Source organism: Danio rerio, chromosome 13 (assembly GCF_052040795.2).
Source record: "Danio rerio strain M-AB ecotype USA chromosome 13, GRCz13ab, whole genome shotgun sequence".
NCBI classification, from domain to species: domain Eukaryota; kingdom Metazoa; phylum Chordata; class Actinopteri; order Cypriniformes; family Danionidae; genus Danio; species Danio rerio.
In genome coordinates, this window is record NC_141033.1 from 11,208,266 (window position 1) to 11,228,007 (window position 19,742).

The 19,742-nt window shown below is 38.1% G+C and overlaps 1 protein-coding gene across 7 annotated transcripts in view; it reads left to right on the forward strand.

Moving 5' to 3' along the window:
- The window catches only part of sdccag8 (SHH signaling and ciliogenesis regulator sdccag8), a 92,839-nt gene that overhangs the window by 17,520 nt on the left and 55,577 nt on the right, over positions 1 to 19,742 (forward strand). For 6 of the 7 annotated variants that reach the window (XR_015505160.1, XR_015505161.1, XM_087277980.1 and 3 more), the window contains 1 exon segment: positions 137 to 279. Coding sequence is in view for 4 of the 7 variants with exons in the window: in XM_087277980.1 (XP_087134106.1) it covers positions 137 to 279 (143 nt within the window). In the remaining 3 variants the exon portion in view is untranslated. 7 annotated transcript variants of the gene reach the window in all.

The window sequence follows — 19,742 nt, forward strand, 5'->3', positions numbered from 1 at the left end:
CAACGCTTAATGTTAAGTGTATATTAATTTTTATTTTTATTTTATAAAATAAATTTACACGTGTAAAAAAACATGTAGATTTGAATACAAAAGTGAGCAATTGTTTGGTCTTTTTCTATCCTCTCATGGGGTTCAGGAAGTACAGAAGTTGGGTGTGGAGCTGAGCGGTTACCGGCAGCGTTTGGAGGAGGCCCAGAGGGCAGAGGGCCGAGCCCGGGCGGAGGCAGCAGGCCTGGCTGAGGGGCTAAGCCGCGCCCAGCGCCAACTGCACCTCACCAGGTAACCCCCTTAATCCTATTACATGCCACAACACTGCGCCCGTCCACTGGCCACGATACAGTGCCAGCTGACCGGCGGGAGGGCACCCGCACTTTATTAAATCGCCACTAGCCACCGGCTGCCACCGCCACAGTCCACCACGCACCAGGAATACAGGGCCGGAGAGACAGGCACATACTCTCTTGCTCTCTCTCCATAACATCATTCAGTTTAGCTGGGAATAAAGTTGAATAAATTTTTTTTTCTCCCCAAAGAACTTTATTTTTAATCGGACTCGTGCTATTTTTGTGTAAATCAGTATGGAGGGAATCGTGCATATGCGGCGTCTCATACATTTATACATTTCCCACATATGTGCCCATTTCACTCGTATTCGAATCCATGATAATGAGCTGGCATTAAACACAAATATAAATATATTTTGGTCGTCAAATTAAATTCACACCATTTAATTAAATCTAAAGCAGACCTTGTAGATAGAGCTGTCACCTTTTTTTTATTCGAAGGATATTACAGCAAAGATGTTGTCTTATGAATCAACAGCGCCTTTTGTGTTAAATATTTGTCTTACAGTATGTGAAACCCTAGAAAGAAAAGAAAATATCTAGGAAGAAGTGGAGGATGAGTAAATGATGACAGAATTTTCATTTTTGGGTGAACCATAGATTTAAACTTTGCTTTAAAAGTTGATTTGCTTCTTGCAAAAATCTGCTCAAACAGTGATGAAAATCAGAACAGAATAGGCTATAAACAGCGAATAAGCAGTGTTTTTCAGTAACATTTGTCCAAGTAATCCTGGCTTATTAGAAAGCAAATAGATTATAGCTCTAGATTAAGAAGAATAGATCAGATTTAACACCTCCCACCGTTATTATTATATACGAGAGAGAAAGTTTTTGGCTCAGTAAAGCACTTACATTGCTGGTGAGTGCAATTTAGCAGTTTATTACTATAATTTAGAGCTACTGCCAGCTAGCCACAACGGAACATTATGCTTCATGAATCATAGTTTTTATTACCATATATAGTGGCCCTAAAAAGCATGTAGTTTTTTTAAAGATATAGTTTAGCCGAAAATGAAAATTAGCTGTTAATTTACTCGCCCTTAGTCCATTGTGATTCTACTGTATGTAACTTTTAAAATTTGTACCTGTTTAAATTGTAGCTGAAACTGTGGTTTAGCTTAAAAAAAGTCATCAGTTGCTGGCACTTTGAGATAAAAATAAACAAATAAATAAATAAATACAAAAAACATGCCAGTGTTTACATTTTTATGTGACAGAAAGCTTATTTGCCAAGGCTTTGGTTTAATATTTTTGTAGATGATGTTCAGTTCTATGCGTACACAGATTGTTTTGCTTTATAATACCAGTGCCTCATAATGACCCATTTAGATCATGCTGTATACAGCTAAAACAATTTTTTTATTATTTTTTTTTAATTCTCAAGCCAATGAATCACATAGCAATAAAAAAAAATCTTTGAAAATGTTATCCATTGCAGTTATAATAAATTATATTTTAAGGATTCCTTTTTAAATATACAAAATAAACAGTTATGCATGCATCAGTAGATTTTGTGTGCATTATAATGCATCGAGACTTGATTTAACTGTTGTTACGATTATGTTTCTGATGATACAACGTATTGTAAGGTAGTTTATATGGGCTTATACATGCATTTCAATGTTTAGTTCTATTTACAGATTAGTTTTTATTTTTATTTTTTATAATACCTGTCGCTGTTGATGACACATTTGTCATAATTTAATTTTTTTAAATTTAATTTAAAAAAGTGTTAATGTCATCTAAACCCTTCTAAATCTTGTCATCTGTGATCAAATCCCAATTATGCAATTTTTATAACTGACCTTCAGTTGTTTTTTGTCAACCCTAATTAGCTGGTGTCAATAAGATATACAATACAAATATACAAAAGGTTCATATAAGTGTTCTTGCAGAGGCAAATACTTTTGTCTTCATTCTTCTAAACTGCATATCAAAAAAATTCTAAAATGCTTTCCTTGGCCTTTTTTTTGTATCACTAGATACAAACTAAATTACATTAATAGGTTTTTATATTTATTTGACCAGATCCTGCCATATAAATTACTGTTAAGTGTTACATATCTGCCCCATTAGGAATGGAAAATCCATTGAATTCCGGGTACATTAAAATAAAAAATGTCTGAAGGAAAGTGTCAGTACTTTCATATCATACACCTCCATTACAATATCATGCCATTCACTGACAGGTGGAGTTGCTTGGCTTTTTAAATGTTTTAAGAGTGGCTTGGATGTCTAAACACTTTGTGGGGCCATCGCATTCAATCATTTTAAGTTGACATCTACTCCTCTAAAACCTGACTTAAATTTCATGAAATCACAGGAACAATTCCTTTAATTTTAAGGACATTTGCCTCATGCCACTATGCACTGAGCCTTAGTTATTCCGTTTCTATTCAGCTTTTCTCTCTGATGATTGTGTTTTGATGTGATGTGCAGTAATTGACATTTGCCCGTCAGATAGTCTTTGCCATGTACTGTTGTTCTTCAGGTCTTGTACTAGAGATTGCTGTGGTGCTGTCAGATTGGAACTGAAACTAGTTTACTTGCCAGTAAAATTATGCTGAAAATAAATGCTCATAGTACAACCATTATATCCAGAGACTGTGGGCCCTATCATACACCCGGCGCAATGTGGCGCAAGGCGCGGCGCAATACTCTTTTGTTACTTTTAGCTCGGCGCAAGGGTCATTTTGAGGTGTTGCGCCACGCTGTTTAAATAGCAAATATATTTGCGCTCAAATGTGCGCCCATAGGCATTTTGGTCTAAAAAAGCAGGCGTGTTTTGGCGCGTTGCTATTTTGATAAACTGTAAATAGTCTTATCTTTAGACCAGAACAAAGTCGGTCTATTGTCTGGCGCAGATATTAATAATAAGGATATTGACCTTATTCTCCGCAGACGAGCGGGCGCTGCCATTTGAATCTTTTTGGCACGAGACTTCCGGTCTCATTCACTTCCATTCATTTTTAGACATTAAAAACTGCTCGTTTCGCTGTTTGATGTTGTAAACTGATATTTCCTTATATTATTTTACTTGATCTGTATGGTCATGCAAACATTTGTTTGTAGAGCAAGTAGTTTGACCGTTTTTTGCCGTTTATTATTTCTTGTCATTTCTCCCATAGGCGACTGAAACGGAAGTTCTAAGACAATCGCGAAAACAGGCGCACTTCCGCATTTTAGAATAAGGTCAATATACAGGATATAAATATAAATGATAAAAATATTACAAAACATATTAATTTCTAGACATGAAGATTTAAAAACCACTGCCTTACTTTCTTCATCTTGGGAGGCTTTTTCAGTTCATTTAATTTGTTTTTGTATAAAGTTATTATTATTAGCAGTATTATTTATTATATCCATATTTATATTTGTTTTATTAAAAACAAGCTTAGATTTGTCCACCTTTCAAATTTTAGACCATATGGGGCATGGCAGGTATTTGGAAATAACTCAGTATTTTGACCACACTTGGTTATTATTGTTCATTTATTCGTTTGCTAGAAATTAGAACTGAATTTAGAAATAGTTTTGAAACAAATCTTTGCGCTTAACAAACAAAATGAATTATTTATAGGCTAATTGATGTCTGTGCGTAAAGGTTTCCCTATCCACGAGAGCAAAAGCGAAAGTGAACTTACTTTACGTCAAAATGCGCTTCTGGCGCGACGCAGCTGGCTCTTAAAGTGAATGGGAGATGAGGCTCTAATTGGTTTATTCTCAAAACACACCTATAACTCATTAAGAAAATAAACTCAACCCTTTTAGCCCATGCGCCTTGGCGCAAAGCGGATTTTCCCGTCCTTAAATTAGCAAAAATGCGTTCTGACACGCCCTGAAAGCGTTTGCGCCCTGCGCTCTGCGCATGGACCGTCAAAACAGAGCCCTGTATGTTACTCATCTGATGAATAACTAACTGGTCTACAGAAATTTGTCGGTATGTTTTTCAAAGAAACAATAGATGACTCTTTCTATGAAGCCTGCATTTCTAATGCATTAAAAATGTAATTTAATGCATGTCTTATAAACATTATATTCTGCCATGAATCTTATGAATAATCATAACAGCAGTAATAATGCCAAGTAACTATTGGCAACCATTAAATAGTAATACGTTTTGAAGAGCATCTTACAAACACTCTGAATAAAATGGACTAATGTGTAAATATCTTTATTGTAAAAATGCTCAATGTGTCTCTGAGAAGCTGAAAATATTAAGTCCATAATTCTGTCTCCAGTGCTATAGTGAATCTAGAGAAGCTGAGAATGGATTCATGGAGTAGTGTCAAATAAATAAACAAGCAAGCAATTCGTAAGTTGCCAGGGTATCAATGAGCTGCAACAAGAAAATGTTCTGTATTTGATTTTCTTCTATATTTGGGGTGTGAGTGCTTAGAGTTTATTGCAAATCAGTGCATGTATGATACATTAAACCTATAGAGATCACTGGGATCCAGGCTCTTGTGTCTCAAATTTTCAGAATGCACTGTGCTGTGACTACATGTTCTTATTTTTTAGTACTGAATATATTTTTATTCACAAGGCATTATACATGCATTATAATGCACCAAAATACTCTTACAATACATTAAACATACAAGCTTCAAAGAAAATGTTACCAAATAGTTTCATTCATTTATCCAAACTTTATTACAGGCTCAAGATAAACATATATAATGCATAACATCTAACACGGACTATAACAATTTACACAAAAAATGTTTCCACAGCTCTGATTCATAGTGCGTAGTACTAAGCTCTATATGTGATAACCCCAGAATAATCAAGTTGTTGCAAGCAAAAATCTGGCTCATACATGTACACAAGACTTTGTAACAGTGCTTTAAAAGTGATAATGCTTGCATTTACAAACATTTTGCTTGCATGTCCTCTAGGTGTCTTTAGTAGATTTCTCAAAGCATCATTATAGGCAACTTTGAAGCTTCTGTAAGTTAGATGCTCTATAGTTATGGTCTAACTGGTCTAAGTGAGGGTTTTACTGTATGATTTAACCCGATATCTTTACCTCATCTGTACAAAAGGTAAACTTATTTAAAAGTCTGTTTGCCTGTATATACTGCTTTGCCTTTGAATATCATCATTGTTGGTCGTGTGCTCAGAAATACTTTTACGCACAGACACACAGTAAGACTCCTATTAGTTAGCCTAAAACCTCAAAATTGTATACATTGAACCTCTTTGGTTCTGCAAATCATAAACACACTCTTAGTAGAATTCAATAAAATATCATGTTTAAGTCCATACTCGGTGCTCTTCCATAAGATAGTTCACCCAACCATTGTTGACCAGTCGATGGGTGCAGCCACAAGGATTCAAAGTGAGAGTAAAGACTTCAACTTTTTAATTATGGAAGAAAAACTTGTATGTACTTTCCACAAAGCTGTTTTCAGCATTGGTAATTATAAGAAATTATTATTTAGCATCAAATCAGCATATTAGAATGATTTAATGGATCATGTGACACTAAAGACTAGAGTAATGCTGCTTAAAATATAACTTTGCCACCTTAAGAATATAATGTATTTTAAAATACAGTATATTCAGTCCAAACTTAGAACGACAGTGTATATTATAACATCATTGACTTAAACTGACAATGCTGACACGTAGTGAAAGTGAAAGACATGTGGCCAAATATGGTGACCCATACTCAGATTTTGTGCTCTGCATTTTACCTATCCCATGTGCACAGACACAGCAGTGAACACACACCCGGAGCAGTGGGCAGCCATTGGTGCGGCTCCAGAGAAACAGTTGGGGGATCGGTGCTTTACTCAAGGGACTCACATCTGTATTGAGGGTAATCGGTATTGAGGGTGGCGAGAGTGCTGTTTTTTTTCCACTCCAAACACTTACAATCTCTGCCGATGCCAGGACTCACAAGTCCAACTCTCTAACCATTAGGCTATGGCTGCCCTGTAAATTAGACTATTTTTCCAAATTAATATATAGATAAAACAAAACAGCCACTTGGAACATGGCATGTATGTGCTCTTAGTTGTGAATTAGGACTGCACAATATTGGAAAAATCTGACGTTGCAGTTATTTAATTTTTCCACCAGATGAACAACTGTATTTGGAAAAAAGTCATCATATTATATACAAATGAAGTGAGATATATTAGACCCCTGAATTATTAGACCCCCTGTTTATTTTTTTCCCCCAATTTCTGTTTAACGGAGAGATTTTTTTCAACACATTTCTAAACATAAGAGTTTTAATAACTCATTTCCAATAACAGATTTATTTTATCTTTGCCATGATGACATTAAATAATATTTTACTAGATATTTTTCAAGACACTTCTATACAGCTTAAAGCAGGGATGTCAAACTCAATTCCTGGAGGGCTGCAGCCCTGCACAGTTTGGTTCCAACCCTGCTCCAGCACACTTTCCTGTAGGTTTCAAACAAGCCTGAAGGACTCAATTAGTTTGATCAGGTGTGTTTAATTAGCATTGGAACTAAACTGTGCAGAGCTGCGGCCCTCCAGGAATTGAGTCTGACGTCCCTGGCTTAAAGTGACATTTAAAGGCTTAACTAGGTTAATTAGGTTAAGATTAGTGTAATTAGGCAAGTTATTGTATAATGATGGTTTGTTCTGTAGAAAAAAATATATAGCTTAAAGGGGCTAATCATTTTGATCTTAAAATGGTTTTTAAAAAGTTAAAAAGTGATTTTATTATAACTGAAATAAAGCAAATAAGACTTTCTCCAGAAGAAAAAATATTATCAGACATACTGTAAAAATTTCCTTGCTCTGTTAAACAGTATGTGGGAAATATTTTTAAAAAAAATGAATTTTAAAGGGGGTTTAATAATTCTGTTTTCAATTGTATAAATTGGGCTTATTTTATAAGGGAGTGATTCATGCGTAATAATACTGAACAAATTACAAGAGCAAACAAATTACAACAGAAAAAAGAAAGTGAAGTAAACAGTGCTTTGTTTTCTGCGGAGTCGAACAGTATTAAGGTAAAGAAATTTTAAATGTAAAATAACACTGCATAGTCTTTATTGTATAAATAATTTAGTAACATTAGCCTTTTATGTTTCTTAAAATTACAAATGTTATAATTCACTATGCCACAATGTTTAAAATCTCTTGAAATGCTCACAGTAGCAGACCTTAGTCACTTGCAGATGATAAACTGTCACTTAATTATGGTTCTTGGTCGTGGCTCCACAAATCCCATGTATTCTGAACTGTGAAGCTGATCAACTATAATCCCAACTCAACATTGCAGATCCTGCGTTGTGATATTTAACTGACAAATTGTGCAGCCCTTAGAAATCATTGCCTGCTTGGTCTTGATGACATTCCACTGACCACCAAATGAAGGTCCACAATGAAGCCTTCCATTTCCACATCTCTGTGGATGTGTCCTGCCCCAGCAGTAAGCGTAGGCAGTGCTGAAGCCTCAGTGGGTTTGAATGGCACCAGGGTCTCCGTTCCTCTGGAGGAAGTGGAGATTTTACAGCATCTGCCACTGAGCTGCACAGCTGCAGAGGAGGGACAGCATCTGTTCACAAGGGAATTCAGTACTTAAGTATTAAGACTCGGTCATGTATTGTTTATAAATTACCATAAAGACGCATGCTGTTCCAGAAATATTAGCGAATAATTTGACTCATTTGTTTACATTTGGAAAAGTACCACTGTGCATGAAAACGATCCAGATGGTTTTTGTGGAGTATAGATTATTTGCAACAGCAGGTCTAGACAAACTTTTTTTCTGATGGTATTTTGGAGCAGAAGAAAGCAGTCTCGTGTTGGTAGTTTAGTAAACTCTATAATGTACCTTTACTGTTGTGTAGGTATTGCATTTGTGTGCTGTATGCCATAACGTTATTGTGCAAAATTTGTTCCTGGAACTATCTGTTAGTATCTGAAATATTATCTATTAGGGATACTCCGAAAGATAGGCCAGAGGTCGTTATCGGCCGATAATCACATTACATGACTCGGAACACGCCAATCTGGCCAATCTCATGAACCGATCGAAAGTGTTTGTATACAAGTTTACACACAGAGCAAGTCGCATGTGCGCTCATCAGCAGCGCTACAACACGTGAAGAGGTAAATGATATGTGCGGGATTGAGCAATCTCTGCGCTCCCAACACAGCAGCTGTCCAGAGCTGCGATCATTCTGCTGCTATCAAAAGTTAGAAATGAGCAAGATATGTCAATGGCCTTGCAAATACACTTATTTAAGCCTTTTTACATATAAGAACTGAAATTTCTATGATTTTGACTGTTGCAACTTCACTACAACCAGACTCAATATATTCAAAAAAACAAAAAAACAAACATAAAACTTTTTTTAATTTTTTTACTTTAATATATTTAATAATATATCTTGGTGTAATATACTTGTTGCAATAAATAGTAATTTATAGTAGGGATGTCTCGATCAGGTTTTTTTGCCTTTGAGTTTGTGTCCTTTGATTTCAAGTATCTGCCAATACCAAAACCCGATCCGATACTTCTATAATAAATAGAATAAAAAAGATTGAAGAAACGGGATTCAGGATATTCCCTATTTTTTATTTAATTTACCTTATTTTAACATGTAACAACTCTGTTAACAAACAAAACACTTCTGTGGGGTAGCTTGAACAATCAAGTAATAAATAACATCAACTCTTCACTTTAGAATTTTAGTGCAACTGTAAAAATAAACAATACAAATCCAGTAGAAAAACAAATAGCACCTAAATTTAAAATACCAGGCAGGCAATCCCAAGTACATATCTCACAGTTTGCTATGGCAATGTTGTCGTCGTCAACTTTATAATACTTCCAGACTGCAGACATACTCACGCTTTCCACTTCAAGCTGCTTCCTTGTTCTAATAGCATCTCTGCAACAAAGGGATGTCATGCCACACACGTCGCTGTTTCTGTGTGATGTCATGAAAGAGGTCTAACTCTGTGCTTCCACATGTCCGTTTCCGATCGAGTCTGAAACCGTGTGATTGAGCCCGATTTCCGTTCGCATGATCTGATCAAGACATCCCTAGTTTATAGGCCTATTTCCTTCCTGGAAAGAAGAAGAAATTGATTTAAAGGTGTGCATTTTAACTTCTCATGCATCACAATATGCACTCCAAACCTTTTTCATTAAGACATGTTGAGTTTTTCTTCCTATCATGTTTCTAGAACATTATCTGTTTTGTCTATGATTTTCTGTAAAGCTGCTTTAACCATTACATGTCCACACTAAATAGTAGAAAGAGACATGTTTAAGGGATATATTCAACATCCTTAATTAAGGAGTGATCTCCACTTATCGTACTTGACGGGAAAATGTGCTTTATGCAATAGTAAAGTTATAAAAAGCTTGAAGCATCAGAATTGGTACTCTGTATCGGCTGATCACCATGACAAGGAATCTGAACTCGACATCAGCTGCAAAAATCCTGATCGGAGCATCCCTACTATCTGTGCTCAAAGGCTGCATTTACACTGCAGATCTTGATGGTCAATTACGATTTTGTGACTGTATCTGATTTTTTTTATGACCTGCTTACATCACCTTTTAAAAGTGACTCGTATCCAATCGTCTGCATTTACACGGCACACAGCAAAGGCGCAATGACCAGGAAAAAAAGAGCGGGCGTTGCCTAACAGCTGATTTGCAACAGTTTACCATATTAATACATTATATCTAATAATGTAGAAGTTTGCAATAGTTTACAATATTAATACATTATATCTAATAATGTAGTAGTTTACAATAGTTTATATTTATCCAAAAAATATTAATGTGTTAATGTGGTGCACTTTACAGCTATAGCACTTTTGACTCTCTAGCAGTTAATGAATAAAAATGTATTCCTCTTGTGGCAGAATTTTGTAGCCAAGGACATCTTTCTGTTTATACTTCTGAAAAGTGGTGCAGGTACTGTTATACTCCACCAAAGGGATTGATCATACAGATCTTAAATCGTCCCAGTGTAAACGCTTATTATAGGCTCATCTTAGTTATTCAGGAGAACACAAAAATTGTTTGGAAGATGCATTCAAGGTCTGCTCGCTAATTAAATAAGCTTTGTAAATCTCCCCATCTAAAAAAGAAAGAGTGTTATGTACTGCCTCTTTAAATAGACCTGTAAATTGAAAAAAGTCAGTTTGCTGTCAAGTAACAAAAAAATCACAATATAGACAATGCGATCAAGCTGTAACAAAACTTAATCATCATGGCTTTGTGTCAAGGTCAGTAAAGTCTTGCCAAACCTTTGTTTTATGTGACATGACATGGTTTTTAGAAACTTCGAGCAATATTCCCATGGGTACAATTTATTGATTTTTACTTTTGTATGTTTTATATGAAACACATTAGTAAATACTGCATTGTGACTTCATTTTTATTAAGATTTTTGACTTGTTGCTTGCATCATGGTGTGTAGTTTTTTTATTTATTTTTTATATATTTTTTTTTGCAGCTGATACTGACTACCGATTTCTTGTCTTGTTTATACAAGTCATGTAAACTGATGCAAATCCACTAAGATAAAGCAATGTCACAGATGTTGCTTTGGTTTTATCATTTATAGTAATGTTTTAATCAATAAACAAAACAAATATTAATTTTACAAGAATATAAATTTAACAAAAGGCTGAACTCTATCCATATTAAGGAACTTTTGCGTATTAAAGCAATCATGGCCAATGTAGGTTGATTGCATATCTAAAGCAGGCTTGGCCAAATAAAATGCATTTGATTGTTAGTTGTGTTCATGAGTTTAACAGAATTGTGTGTCATTGATTATGATGCTCAGCGCTGACCTTAAAAAAATATTCGGAACCAGTATAGATCTAAATGAGATGTCTTGAATTGGCTCTGTTAATGAATTTTCAGTGTTCTTTCAATTTAAATTCTGGTGAAATCAGGGGTTTAGTTGTTTTTTTCCAATTTTTTTGGTGAAGAACAATTTCAAATGGCAGAACAATTTCAAAGGGTGCATTTTTTTGATAAGGGCATTATTGATTTTGCTGTCATTAAATGAGCCTGAATTAGCATTAAATAGCTTGGGCAGGGTGCTGGCCTTTAAATGCTCTCTGCTTCCTCTGAGTGAGGCAACAAAATGGCCTGCTGAAGATCAGAGTGGTTAAGCCGCTGACAGGCCCTGCTTTTGGCAGCAGAGAGTCTTTTAGCCGCTGTATGCATGGTGTGGACATGGACTGCCAGGGCAGGTTCTTTGGGCCAGGCATAGTGCACAGATGCAGCAGACATCTGTGCATTCTTTCTCTCTTCCTTGAGGCTAATCCATCGCTTTCCCATCTCTCTCTCTGTTGTCTTTACTTTCCTCAACCACCTTTACATGTACATAAATGCATATGCACCGACCTGCAGGGTACTCTGTAACTGAGCATCCTAGGGGACGATCATGCAGTCACTTCTACTTTGGTGGGTGCTCATACAATCAGGCCTTCTGTAGCCAGACTTTGACTCTTTTCGTTCTCATCTCACAGCTTGGATGATCATAGCTCCCACCAAACGGATGGGCAAAGCAGTTGTCTTTTGCTTTTTCATTTTTTTTTTCCTCTCGCTCTGGCCCCCAGGCCCCCCGTGCACATGCTGGGGAGGGCCGGCGGCTCCAGTATTGGATCATCAGCCAGCTGTGCGCTGGGCAGCAGAGGATCTATCATAATCCTGCCGCTCTGTTCTCTGCCTTCTGACGGCTTTGAGCCCAGGCTTTATTCGGTTTGTTTGTTTGCTTTTGTGCGCTCGTGCCTTTTTGTCATCCCTCCCCCACTCCTTCCTTTTCTTGCACCCACCCTCCCACCTCTACCAACATTCGACAGACCCCATAGGGTGTGAAAATAAAGAGAGAAAAATGTGCGATGATATAAAAAAAAAAAAAACAAGTTGCGTTGTTTTGCCGTGCTGGTTTACCAGCCGCAACAGATTTTCCCCTTTGCCTCTCTGTGTTTGCTGGAGTTCACTGTGGTTTGGAACGGGACACAGGGGGTCGCTTTGTTCCAAATTCCCTCTCTTCTTCAGCAACATGAAATTTTGCAAGCAAGCGACGGCGCTGGCAGCAGGGTTTGAAGTTTTGATCCAACAAGAACCATGTTGAGGTTTGTAAAGGAGAACCTTCAGGCATAAGTATGGATCTGAAAAGTAGGAAATATTCACAACTTCTCTGTCGAGAGCTTAGCAGCAAACCTGGCCCTCCGCGCACAGTAAAAACCCTCATACTCTAAGCTTCCTCCACCATATTGGCTAATCAGTGCTGTTGTGAGGGACGGAGCATTACACGAAAAAAAGCCTGCTGGAAGTTTGTGGGGATATGAACTGATCAGCTTCATCTCTCTTTGGCTTCTTTTTGTATGTGAAGTGGAATTATTGGAGAAAAAGTCTCTCATTCATGAAAGGCTTGATGTCGCCTAATTGTCCACATCAGCGAGGCTTCATTGTGAGCTGTGAAAGAATCTGGCTTACGCTGACATCTGTGCTGTTGCTGAACATGTTAAACATGTTAGCGCAGAAGAAGACTGGACATATTCAGAGTCAGACAGTTTTTTTAAATCCTCATTTAATGCTTACTTTTTGCCCATTAATTGTTTCCAAAAAAGAAAAAGATAAACCATTGTTAAAAAACAAATTAAAATCTGAATTTAAATCCATTTAGATAGTTTTGATCGACCATAAATAAATAAAAAAAACAAATAAGAGTTGATACTACTATCCCAATGTCATATAAAAATAAGCCTTATTAAAAAATGAAATGAAAAATTACTTAAATTATCAGATTATTTCTTTAGTTCAGTTTGTAAAAAACAGAAGTGTGTGATTTTTTTTTTTTTTTTAATAATTTCATTTATGAATTAATGAAATCGTACACTGTGAAACCCAACAGTAAACTTTATCAAATAGAATGAGTGTAGTTAACTTAAAATTCACTGAAAGTTAATTCTACTCATTTGAAAAGAGTTTTGAACTGTTGAAGGTAATAAATTAATTAAATAACTCATTACTTACACTTAAATGGAGTAAGTTCACAGTACTCATATAGAGTAGTTTTTTAACTCATGGTTTGTAGCAATCGGTTTCCTTAGTTGGTTTGAGTTGCCCTTAGGTTATTGGGTTTTTACAGTACTCAGTTGGTTTGAGTTCTCTTCATTGATTGGGGTTTACTGTGCTCAAATTGCTTCTTTTACTCAAATAGATTAAGTTCACATTACTTATTTGGATTAGTTTTTGAACTTGAATGGTTTGTTGCAATCGGTTTCCTCAAATGGTTTGAGTTACCTTAACTTTTTTTTTATTATTGTTTTAAAATAATACATTTCTAAGAACTTGGGAAATGTTCTGCACCAAATATTCTAAACTTTGGTCAAGTTTTATGCCACTGACCCAAAAAATACAACTTAATATGACTTGTCTGGTTGTTGGGCATGTCATTGACTCGTCCTCTCACTAAGTTCTTGTACAAATTGGCCAACGAGAACCGTGAGACCAACTGCAGAGTTGGCATTAAAAAAGTTGCTCAATCCACCCCAGAATTCCATTAAACTTTGCACGCCTCTCTGCTTTCCCTCGGTCGCTCGTGTGAGCGTGGAGGATGACAATCCCCTGAAAGGTGGAGAATCGGAAAATGAATAAAAGAGTGAGCAGATGCAGCCCCACGCCAGAGGGAGGCTGCCGCGGTGAGCAAAGTCTGCCGCGCCACCAAACTGCTGCAAACCAAGTCGGCGGGAAGCACATGTACCATCCGACAGCAAATAAAAGAGCGTAGCCCTCCGCCCCTTGTCAGAAGTAGTAGTGAATGAAAAGGGGGCCGCCGTCAGCCACGAGAAGCCGTGTTAGCGCTTTGGGGTGAGTGCGGGCACGGGCACTGGCAGGTAGCGGGGCGGTGTGCACGGTGCTGGGCGGCAGCCATCTTGTTGGGGGAGCAGATGGCGATGGGGCATGGAGGGGAGGGGCTGCTTAGCAGAACTAATCAGACAGTAACGGATGGGGCAGCTGGGACCGCTGCCGGCCAGGCGGGAGAGTGCCGGCGAGCCGCCCAGTGAGTGTCATGATGTTGACAGTGGTGTGCCCGTTGGCCTGGGATGAGACCTTGCCACGTCTTCACGCCTCGCCGGCAGGGCTGCTGGCCTCCGGCTCCTCCTCCACTTCACACGGCAGAGGACAAGAAGAGTGCTTTTGTCTTCTGTTATTTTGGATGTGTTAGAGACGACATTGGAGTAGTAGACTTAGTTAACCCAGGTCAAATGCTTTAGCAATGCAACAAGCCTAACTGTTCAAAAAGTTGGTCCAACAACTCTTACCTTTGCTAAAAACCACATCCTTTTTGCAGTTGGAAAATAAACTAACCATAAAAGTTCCACATTTAAGTAAAAAAAAAAAAAAAAAAAACTTTTTCTATCTCTGTTATCAAATTTTATTCCATTAGAATATTACAAAACAGTAATGTACATAGGACTACTAAAGACAGAGAAGAAAATTAAATGTAAAAGGAAATAATTAATAAATAAAATAATAAAAAAAACGTTAAAATAACTTATTATTTATTTTTTCACCAAGTTAAACATTGAATATTCAGTTTTAAAGAGGAAAAGAGTTCTGCATAATCAATGAGCATATAGATTATGAAAAACCAAACCGTCTGTATAATGTTTGCATTGATCAGCAGTGATTTATTTATCTATTTTTGTTTCCCCCTCCTCTTCTTCTTGTCCATGCACTATGTTTCTCCACTGGCCTATAAGACCAGATGCAATGCCAGAGGCTATGCCCCTCAACCAAGCAAGCCCTGAACTCATTGCCAGCAGTTTGCTCCATTATTTAACAGTGTAACCAAGTTCAAGGCAATTACATATGTGTCATTTATTTACAGGCCCCTAAGAGGACAATGTAGTGTACACAAGAGAACACACTCTTGTTCTGAACACTGCCGCTACAGCTAGCAGTGTTTGCCAACAGAATGCATATGTTTGAAACATTGTGCAATTTGCACAGAGGGGAAAATATGTCCAAACATGGCACACACTTTCCTTTTAACAATGAGCTTTGACTGTTAAAATGACTGGAACCTAAAAAAGAGTCACTAAAAAAGGATTTGTTGTATTTAGTGGAAACATTTTTAATAGAAAATGTAAAGCATGTTTGGAACATCATTACTACTAATATTATTTTTTTTTATAGTAATGTATCTCATAATGAAAATATGTGATTTCTTTGATTTTTCTATGATACACTTCACTGCATTTATTTTAATATTCATATATAAAATTAACTGCCATATGTGGTATTTTTCTTTTAAGTAAAATATGTCTTAAGCACTTTTTTATCCTGTATTATAAATAGGCTTAGCACTATTCTATAAACCAGTCAAAATTTTGCAAACATTATCACAAGTTATTTTAACTTGTGGTAATATTTCACTTTATTACTGTTTAACTTCTTTAATAAACATTACCATATTTTTATTGACCCCCATCATTTGAAGTGAAGTTCTAGAAGTTTCAGACAAGAATGATTTTATTGAAACTCTTCAAATTTGAACTCCTTATTAAAACTATATGTCAGTGTGTCTTGAGAACTGCTCCAGTGCCGTGGCCCAGCTCTGTGTCATTATGGTACAGGACAGAATGTTGCCAGTCCCCAGGCAAAGTGGGAGCAAATCTGTCGGGTGCAACTGTTCTCACTTGGGCCAACTCTGCCCAGAGAAAGTGCCCTACTTACTGTTTCTGGAAGCTGGGTTATTCTTCTTCTTTTCAAAGTCTCCATGTCAGTTTTTTTTTTTTGTTGGTCACCACAAGTGCAATTTCAATAATAGATTTTCATCTATTATTATTAAAATAGGTTCTGTATCAGCAGCAGCCAGTGCAAGAGTGCTGATTTTTGATTAATGGTGCCCTCGTGTTTCTGGAGGTGTATTTTAGTGCGCTAGGCTCAATTGCTCAGATGTGCACTCACCGGCCACTTTATTAGATACACCATACTAGTACTAGGTTGGATCCCCTTTTTCCTTTAGAGCTGTCTCAGTCCTTTGTGGCATAGATTCAACAAGGCACTGGAAATATTCCTCAGAGATTTTGATCCATATTGATCACACATCTCAGTTGCTGCAGATTTGTCGGCTGCACATCCATGATGCGAATCTCCCGTTCCATCACATTCCAAAGTTGCTCTATTGGATTGAGGTCTGGTGACTGTGGAGGCCGTTTGAGTACAGTAAACTCATTGACATGTTTAAGAAACCAGTCTGAGATGATTCACGCTTTATGACATGATGCGTTCCTCCTGGAAGTAGGCATCAGAAGATGGGTACACTGTGGTCATAAAGGGATGGACATGGTCAGCAACATTACTCCATTAGGCTGTGGTGTTGACACAATGCTCAATTGATACTAATAGGCTCAAGGAGTCAAGAAAATATCCCCCACACCATTACACCACCACCAGCACCCTAAACTGTTGATACAAGGCAGGATGGATCCATGCTTTCATGTTGTTGATGCCAAATTCTGGCCCTACCATCCAAATGTTGCAGCAGAAATCAAGAATCATTAGACCAGGCAACATTTTTCTAATCTTCTATTGTCCAAATTTGGTGAGCCTGTGCTAATTGCAGCCTCTTTATCCTGTTCTTAGATAACAGGAGTGGCATTCACTGTGGTCTCCGCCTCAAGGTTTGACGTTGTGTGCGTTCAGAGATGCTCTTCTGCATACCTTAGTTGTAACTAATAGTTATTTGAGTTACTGTTGCTTTTCTATCAGCTTGAACCAGTCTGGCCATTCTCCTCTGACCTCTGGGTATTTTTTTTTCATTTACCATTCTCTGTAAACCCTAGAGATGGTTGTGCATGAAAATCCCAGTAAATCAACAGTTTCTGAAATGCTCACACTAGCCCGTCTGGCACCAACAAACATTCCACGTCCAAAGTTCAATCACTTGTCTTCCCCATTCTGATGCTTGGTTTGAACTGCACCAGATCGTCTTTACCATGTCTACATGCCTAAATGCATTGAGTTGCTGCCATGTGATATGCGTTGAGCAGTTGGACAGGTGTACCTAATAAAGTGGCCGGTGAGTGTATCTGAATTTCTTCTACTTCAGGATTAGGTTCAGCCTTTGCTCTGTCTACTCACAATGCATATTTTGTGTAAAGCGTTTCTTGGGTCCTACTCAAAATGCATTAGTAGTAAATACTGCATGATAAAGCCCCAAATAATTAGATTATCGCCACTCTTTTCTCTCCCCATTTACTCCACACTCCAGATGGCATAAAGAGTGTATCACAAAGCAGGCATCCTCCCACATAAACTTGCCATGAAACAGGAGTGGAAGAGCTGGGCACAACCCTAAGACCTGACAGCCCGACACCCTGATGGGTTAAAAGCGCTGTTTGTTATGCTCCATGCCGGCCATGCGCTTTTTGTGGCAGGTTTGATTTCTAAGCATGGGCACGTTGGACTTTTGGAAAGCGTGTTTGGTGTGTGATGGTGGGATGATGAAGGCAGCGTGGTTTAGTTGGGCGTCCTGTGTGAGGTAACACGAGTAGGGGGTCTGGCACAAGCCCCTCCAGGTCAGCCCTAGCTGTGGAAATGCGTCACACACTCAGAGCGCGAGCCTCAACAGCACTGTCACAGGCTGTTTCACCCAGGGATAGCGCTCTATCTTGTTCTCTTCCTCCTTCTCATCTTTAGCCTTTAATTTCTGGCCAGTTTGTGCGTTTCGTCCCAGAATGCACATTACAGAAGCTTCTTGAATATTTTTATAGATAGGCCCTGTCACTATTTACTCATCAGTGTCGTCGATCATTATTTTTTTTTAAAAAACAATCCTCCTTAGCAGCTTTGGTCACCATTCACTTTATGGAAAAGAGCAGCTTGAGCATTTTGCGAAACTTCACATTTTAAGTTTAATGTGAGAGCTTGATATAAGAGAAAAGAGAAGACATGAGGGTCATTATATGAGTATATTTTTTATTTACTAACTTTATAAGCAGAGTTGTTACATCCAATATTCATTGCCATATTTCTGTTGTGTTTTATGTTTAACACAAATCAAAACCCATGACCTAATCTGAAAATGTGGATATTTATTCAGCATACGTGAGCACATCTCTGCTTCCTCTGTGTGCATTTTTTAAATCACAACAGATTCTCTACAGATACATAAGAAAAAAAATTATTATCGTGATTAGTTGGTTTGTTGATAGGGGTGTCTTATAGAAAGGGAGGGGGTTGTTTGTAAATTGGTGGCGTCTGCAATTCGTTTTGCCTCTGACCTTGGGGGGGTTTTGCGCTTCTTGAAGAAGAAAGCAGAAGCTGGCGGTAAACAAAGTTCACTTCTGACAGATGGATTGAATGACAGAGAGGTTGCGAGTGCCAGAATAGCCCTGGCATCCGAGGAAATGTTCAATGCGGTCCAACAGGAGAGGAGGTGTGAACAGGTGCGGGGCTGCTGAAGGAAAGGGGACCAGATGGAGGGAGCCAGAGCCAGTTTAGTTAAAGGAAAAAGGGTGGGAGGGAGCAGCGAAGAGAGGGGGGCTTTAAACGAAGGGTGGGGGGGGGGATACAGGGCGAGCGATGGAGAGGCTGACGTGAACGCTAATAGAAGCGGTTTGGATGTCGAGTAAATATAGGGCGTGTAAGTACCGAAGACGAAACTCGGGCACCTCAGGTTAAACCATTACGTTCACTCTTTGGGGGCGTGTGTGGCAGCGGGAGACAGGAAATAAGATTAAGATTGACACTGACTGAGTGCAGCTGAATAAATCTTATAAACATCTGAGGTTTATGAGCGTGAACACTTAACAGTACTTCCTGTGTTAGCATGCCAAGCAAATTTTCGTTAATATCTTGATAAATATGCTTTTTAAATGAAGTGTTTGTGCGTTAGATTACATTCTTTTTTTTTTAAATCAAATCATCATGCTCTTTCTGTTGTCATAAGAAGTGAGTAGATCATACTGAAGTCTGTATCACAAAACTGGGATGAATGTTAGAATGTCAGATTAACGCCTTCTGTCCATTTCCGCTCTTACCCCGCAGTGCAACCTGTACTTTTTTGGTAACTTTCGAAAGTTTCCCTCTCACATATATTAACATACAAACGGTGGCAAGTGTCCTTGTGTACTGTTGAGTGCTCATGAAGCCAAACGGCTGACTCCAATTTGCGCACATTTTAGGAACGGTAGCATTTGGTCATTTTTGGCGTGGGATCACGGAGCACCACAGGGTGCTGCAAACTCTGCGCTCGAGCTGTCTGTGGTAGTCCAAATCAAATGGGCAACAGCTTGAATAGTACCCACTTAGGCAGCCTTCGGCCCTCGCGCTCCACCAGCACCCAGCTACGGAAACTGCTTTCCGCGGCTCAACACTGCTCCCTACCAGGCAGACCGCG